At 46.7% G+C, this 6,000-nt stretch overlaps 1 protein-coding gene across 1 annotated transcript in view; it reads right to left on the bottom strand.

Moving 5' to 3' along the window:
• Positions 1-307: 307 nt before the first annotated feature.
• glceb (glucuronic acid epimerase b) overlaps positions 308-6,000 on the bottom strand; it is a 40,859-nt gene continuing 35,166 nt past the window's right edge. The window contains 1 exon segment of the mRNA XM_042061526.1: positions 308-5,644. Coding sequence (XP_041917460.1) covers positions 4,620-5,644 — 1,025 coding nt within the window. The 3' untranslated portion in view covers positions 308-4,619.

The raw sequence follows: 6,000 nt of genomic DNA, 5'->3' as shown, positions 1-6,000 counted from the left end.
GTAGACCAGGAGCGGAGAGATAGAGAGAGAGAGTAAGAGAGGGCCAACAGAGGTCCAGAAAACACAGGTTGACAAACTCCACTGGCTTTTATGGCCTGCTGAGATACACCTCATCGAAAGCCTGACTGATTAGGCACTGAGGCTCTGTGCTGTGTAATAGCCCTTCACTGCCATAATGCCAGAGATGTGTGTGCATGTGTGTGTGTTGAGAATTGCAGTGAGTGTTGTGTGTCTGAATATGTGGCAGAACAGTTTGTGTTCCAGTCTCTCTGCTTGTATGCACATGGAATGTAAAATGTAACCTCTAAATATTCAACATGAACTTTATTTTCTTAAACCTGACATGTTTAACACAGGCAGACACATTTAGGAAAAAGAGGCCTTTATTTTACAACTTCTTAAAAAGCAATTTAAAGCACAAAGATTCAACTCTTATATAAACACGTTTTTTTTTCCTGCATAAAAATGGTCACATGTGCACATTGTGCTTGGATTGCAAAGTTTGTACAACCTCTCTGGATGCCTGCTGCTACAGCAACCCAGTAAACGGTTTATTGCATACGTCACATGTGGCTGGGGTCTCTCTCTCTCTCACACTCACACTCACACACACACACACACACACACACAATTTTACTGGATAAAGAAAATGAGACATGAGAGACATAAAGATGACTAGACGTTCCTATATTCCACAGTGAACAACAATAGCAGCTTCCCAAGAAAGGCGTTGCACATTGTCCAGAAATAAAAAACAAAATGGATGAGAATAAATTAAAAAAAAAAGAGTAAGATACTAAGGCGAGGATCACACTGGCCAGCGGCAAGCAGCAAGCGCAAGTAACGCAACGCTCAGACCATAAGTTCTATCTCGTTCCTAAGTAACACAAATGGTTTGCCTAAACTGGCAATTGAATATGCTCGCGTTGGGCTTTGAAAGTTGAACCAAGTTCAATGCTCAGCTTGTTCAACGCTAGCGCTGCCACCGTTCCGCTGCCGAACCATAGAGAACAATAGGAAACCTGCCGCTTGCTGCTGGCCAGTGTAATCCCCGCCTAATGTTGTGCTTAACTGCTGTTCCCTTTGATAGACAGCTCACCCCAAAAGAAAAAAGCTACCCTGCCCTATGGAAACTAATAAAAGAAGTCCTGGTACAAGAATTAGCCCCCCACCACCAAACAAAAAAGTATAATGCCACCAGAATGGTTTTTCGAAGCTCAGTTCAGTTCGATCACAATCTGTGCAGTCGCACACAACCCTTTAAACAGTTGTGATTTTTAATTTTTAAAAAGTATATATTTATTGTTCATCTCTCATCATGCTCTACATAAAATCGAAAACTCTCAAAACTAAAAAGTCTTTAGATAGGCAGTTCCCTTCTCTGTGGGACACAAACGTTTCAGCACTTCTTCGCACTTCTTCGGACGCTAACAAATGCTCCATGGCACCATTAGCATATAAACAAAAACAATGACACGTGAAATGAAATAGCCAGGCTTTTAAAGACTTTGGTATAAACGAAAAAAAGAAGGAAAAAAAGTAAGCTGCACAGTCCCCTTGTGGTAACCGTTTTTTGTTTCCCTTTAAAAAGACATACTGCGCTTTTAGTCCCATTGTGTGGCAAATGTGCATAGTAATAGTCATGGAAAAAAGACGATAATCATAAAAATGTGAATGCTATCAGGCTCCCCTCAACCCTAGTGTCGTGAGCTCAACAAATGGTCTGTATCGGAACAATCCCATCAGCACTGCAGTCACAGCCACTCTGATAGCGGAGAGGCCCATGCTGTAGGACTCTCAGAGGGTTTAGAGTAGTTTGGCATCCTAGACGGCAGACGGATGGACATGCCAGGGATGTGGTCATCGCAGAGGTGGACTGACATGACCCCATCAGAAGGGGCTTTTACAGTCTGCCGTGCCCTTGTCAGGACCGACAGGACTGTCAAAATGCAAACAATGCACATCTGGAATCCCTCTGACTTCCGTCAGACAACAGCCAGCCGCCGACTCACAGAGAGCAGACCAAACGTAACAGTACTCAACAGGACTATGCAGAGTGAGTGAGTGAGTGAGTGAGTGAATGAGTGGAAGATCTTGGTCAATTCTTCTGACCAGTGGAAAGCTTTGCATTATTCAGGCACAAAAGAAGTGTGGGAAGTCTGGTGACTGAAGACTCTTTGATAGAGTGGCTAAGCGTGGTTCTTGAACCAGTTGCCAGACTGAAGATAATTCTGTTGTAATATTCTTATCTTTCCTATGGACATTGAAAAAGGAATGATGATGTTAAAAAAAAAGATGATGGAAAAAAAAAAACACTTGCTCGCTTGAATCTTAAAACCATAACTGTCGATGTGAATGGAATTGAACACTGCAACCAGCGTATTATATTCTGCCTTTAAGCCACGCATGGCCGGACTTTAATATTCTGTTCCTCTGACCGCACGGCAACAGATGAACACACATCTTGAGATGCACTCTAATCCCACATTCCCAGTCCTATTAAGTAGTGGTGTTAGGGGTAGCCCTGCGTCCACCTCCTTGCTAACTCACATGCAGCATCAAAGCCCAGAGATTAAACAGGTTAAGCCGTCGCAAACAAGGGATGAGGAAAAGGACCAGCTGTCATTGGCTGCACGGCACTGGGGAACATCTCGGCCAACACTGATGTCCAGAAAATCCTCCGGGCCGCTGTAATGACACCAGCAAGCCGTTTGTTTGCTTGCTGAATTTGCCAGCGACTAAGCTGAGGCTGTATTGTTGTTTTAACCACATAGATCCACACAAGCATCCATACACACACACACACACAAATGGTGAGGTATCTTACTAACTCGAGTAAGAGAATCCGACAAAAGAAAATTGAGAGTTGGGTGGGGTTATTAGGCTGCCACTGAGTTCCAGCTGCCAAAAGCATCTCGTTCCAATGACGATGAACAAGAGTCAGCTAGAGGCTAGAGAGCTAGAGCTAGAGGTTTCATGAGTCAGCGCTAAACTGAAGTAAACAAAGCTAGACTAAAGAGTCAGCACTAAACTGAAGTGAACAAAGTTAGGCTAATGCTTTATTCTGAAAATATTCCCTTATATATTACTGTATTCTCCTCTGTGTTAGGAAGGGTCGAAAGGCAAGGGAGTCTGAAATGGAGAAACAAACAAATGTTGCGTATGAAATCCACTAACATTGGATTACAGGACTGGATAAATGTGTTGAGAGATTCATACAAGGCATCACTATCACACAAGTAAAGTGCAAAGTCTTCAACTTGAAGCAAAGATGAGAAGAGGTTTGAAGTCGCAACCTTCAAAACAGAATAGGCCTTTTACAAAATCACTGTGAATTTCTTTCTTTTTTTTTTTTTTAAGTTTGTCTTTGACATAACGAATCGATTTCAGCTTGTTTTAAGATCTGCCTGCCACTGACTAAAGAAGAGGCGATTGAAGGGAACCCTCAACTCTAACGTTACAGTCATGCTAGGCTAAGTTCCCAAGCCAGTATAGGCCAAATGTGTTAATCCTTTCCCTTTGTTGTCTTGGATTACACTCCAAGCTCCTCCTCCGACAACTAAAGAGGGCAGGTTTAGTTTTTTTTCCCCTTCCCAACGCCACAATTTCCTACCTTTGAGGGGGAGCATGTGCTGACAGCCGGTCGCGGGCCAAAGCCTTTAGGCGTTTTTCCCGAGCGCCTCGCAAACGCACCATTTTAGAAAACCACCATCCCGCTAACCTGAGAACATCGCACCGAAACCCTAACTGGATTACGGGCCCTGCCGCTGCAGCATCAAAACAGACACAAGGTGATTGTGGTGAAGCTCCATACTCAACAGGGGGCCATGTTATGGAGAGGGCTAACAAAGCTATTCCAATCTGGGACTAGTCTCCTCGGGGAGAGGGCTACTGCACAGCAAGGAATGGGAAGGAATTCCCACAACAAAGGAAGATCACTTGTAGCAAAATACACCGCTAAACTAGGCTCACCCAAAATTTATATTTATTTTTTTTATTTTTTAAACCAGAGACCTCTCTCAGTTACTGTAAAATTAACTGTCCATATAAAAGGCAATCTTTTCACACACACAAGAAGGTATCCTTCTTGATATTTTTGATGGGGTTCTGTCATAATAGAGAATTTGCTTCGGTTATATCCGTAATTACTCATGTTAATATGTTTGGTTTTAGCTCTCTAATAATAAACAATTCTTTCTCTCACACTTTTAACTTTTTCATCAGGAAAAAAAGAAAAAGAGCCCAGACATCTCAGGAGTTAATAACTCACTGTATATTCCAGGCCTGAAGATTTCTAGTGTAGACTCGAGAATAAAATAATCCTCACCACGACCCCATCAGGAAACGGCAAACTGCTGGGAGCCACATTTCTTTGTATGCATTACTATGCATTACTGCCATCACAGCAAAGATAAGCACTGCAATTACAGTTTCAGGAAAGAAAACTGCACACTACTAAAAGAGTTCAGTAACTTTTCTAGGCTGGAACCTGCAACACACCACTTTTCACCATTTGGACACTGCGTTCCGTCTCCAGCACCGGCGTGGTGTGACTGGACTTGTCCGCAGGTGAGTGCGCCGCCGTCCACCCCTCACCAGCTGGGTGGCGGTGAGCAGCCCTAGTTGTGCTTGGCCCTTCCTCCCTTTAGGTAGCTTTTCCAGCGCTTGACAAAGTCCCTAAAGATGGGCGAGTTGTCTATGGTGCCCAGCAGCTGCAGCTGGTTAATGTGCGTGGTGTGGTAGTCCCAGCGGGCCAGGTTGGGGGCCGAGCCCAGCATAAAGTGGCGAAGGTCATAGATGGTTCCGGAACCCGTGTCGTAGAGTGGCAGCATGGCCTTGAGGGACTCCATGCCCTTGCTGAAGAGCTGGCCGGCGTCCCTGCCCAGCTTCTCGCCCGCCGTCTCGGCCAGGTCGTACAGGCCGACGAGCGAGTAGATGAAGCCGTTGAGTACGAAGGAGCTGGGCGTAGTGGGGTACTCCTCGTACCAGTCGTACTTGTTCATGAACACGGCCTTGACGCCGTGCTGCTCCGAGGGCATGCGATAGGGCCCCGTGGCGCGCAGGGCCGCCCGCAGGTACACGTCATCCTTGGTCAGCAGGTAGGCGCGCACCAGTGTGGACATGGCCTGGCCCTGTGCCATGGCCGAGTACCAGCCGGGCTCCAGCGCCCGGAAGCCCTCGCCCAGCTTGCGCGTGACCATGATGGGCCAGCCACCCCGCTCGTCCTGGTTCCGCACCAGCCAGTCGCTGGCCGCGAAGAAGGCAGCCATGTGCGAGGTGGTGGAGATGGTGACGTTGTCGATGGCGCCACGCCCGTGGAGCACCAGTTTCACCACGCGCCGCGGCATCGTCTTGGTGGCCTTGACGGCTTTCGTGTTGGACAGGCCGATGCCCTTGCGCAGGTCTGTCAGAAGGTCCCGGGTCACTGTGGTCCAGGCGGTGCGGGGGCCGATGCCGTAGGTGATGTCTCGGTCCTTGAAGGCGATGAGCTGCGAGGTGGTGACGTAGTGAATGACAAACGGAGGCCCCTTCTCTGTGGTTTCCAGGACAACGGAAACACTCCCGTTGGACACGAACTTCAAGTCGAAGGAGATGATGAAGTCCTTTGTGTTTCCCAGCGGAAGAGAGACCCCTTCGGAATTCTCTGCGTCAGATGTAGAAAAACGAGAGAGAGAGAGAGAGAGAAGAGAAAAAAAAGTTTTAGACACATCTTCTCATTAACGGCAGTAGCTCTCTGGCAGTCCTCCCCCTCCACACAGTTTTGCTCTGACAAAATATGCACAGCTCTGAAGAACCACTTCCCCAAGGGAGCCCGCAGCACGTGCCACTGCTCTCACGAGATAATTAGAGAGCCCTGTCTCTGGAAAACCAACGCTACTTGGCTGAGAGCCTAGCTACACAAAATAATAAAAAAAAGAAGATAAAAAAAAAATGTGATCTGTGACAGAGCGAGCTAAAGCTTGGTGCTGCATGTTATCGTTTCTCCAAACGGCGAGGCTA

Source organism: Alosa sapidissima, chromosome 14, assembly GCF_018492685.1.
Source record: "Alosa sapidissima isolate fAloSap1 chromosome 14, fAloSap1.pri, whole genome shotgun sequence".
Taxonomy (NCBI): domain Eukaryota; kingdom Metazoa; phylum Chordata; class Actinopteri; order Clupeiformes; family Clupeidae; genus Alosa; species Alosa sapidissima.
The sequence above is the reverse complement of the archived record's forward strand: the minus strand, read 5'-3'. Positions and strand labels throughout refer to the sequence as shown.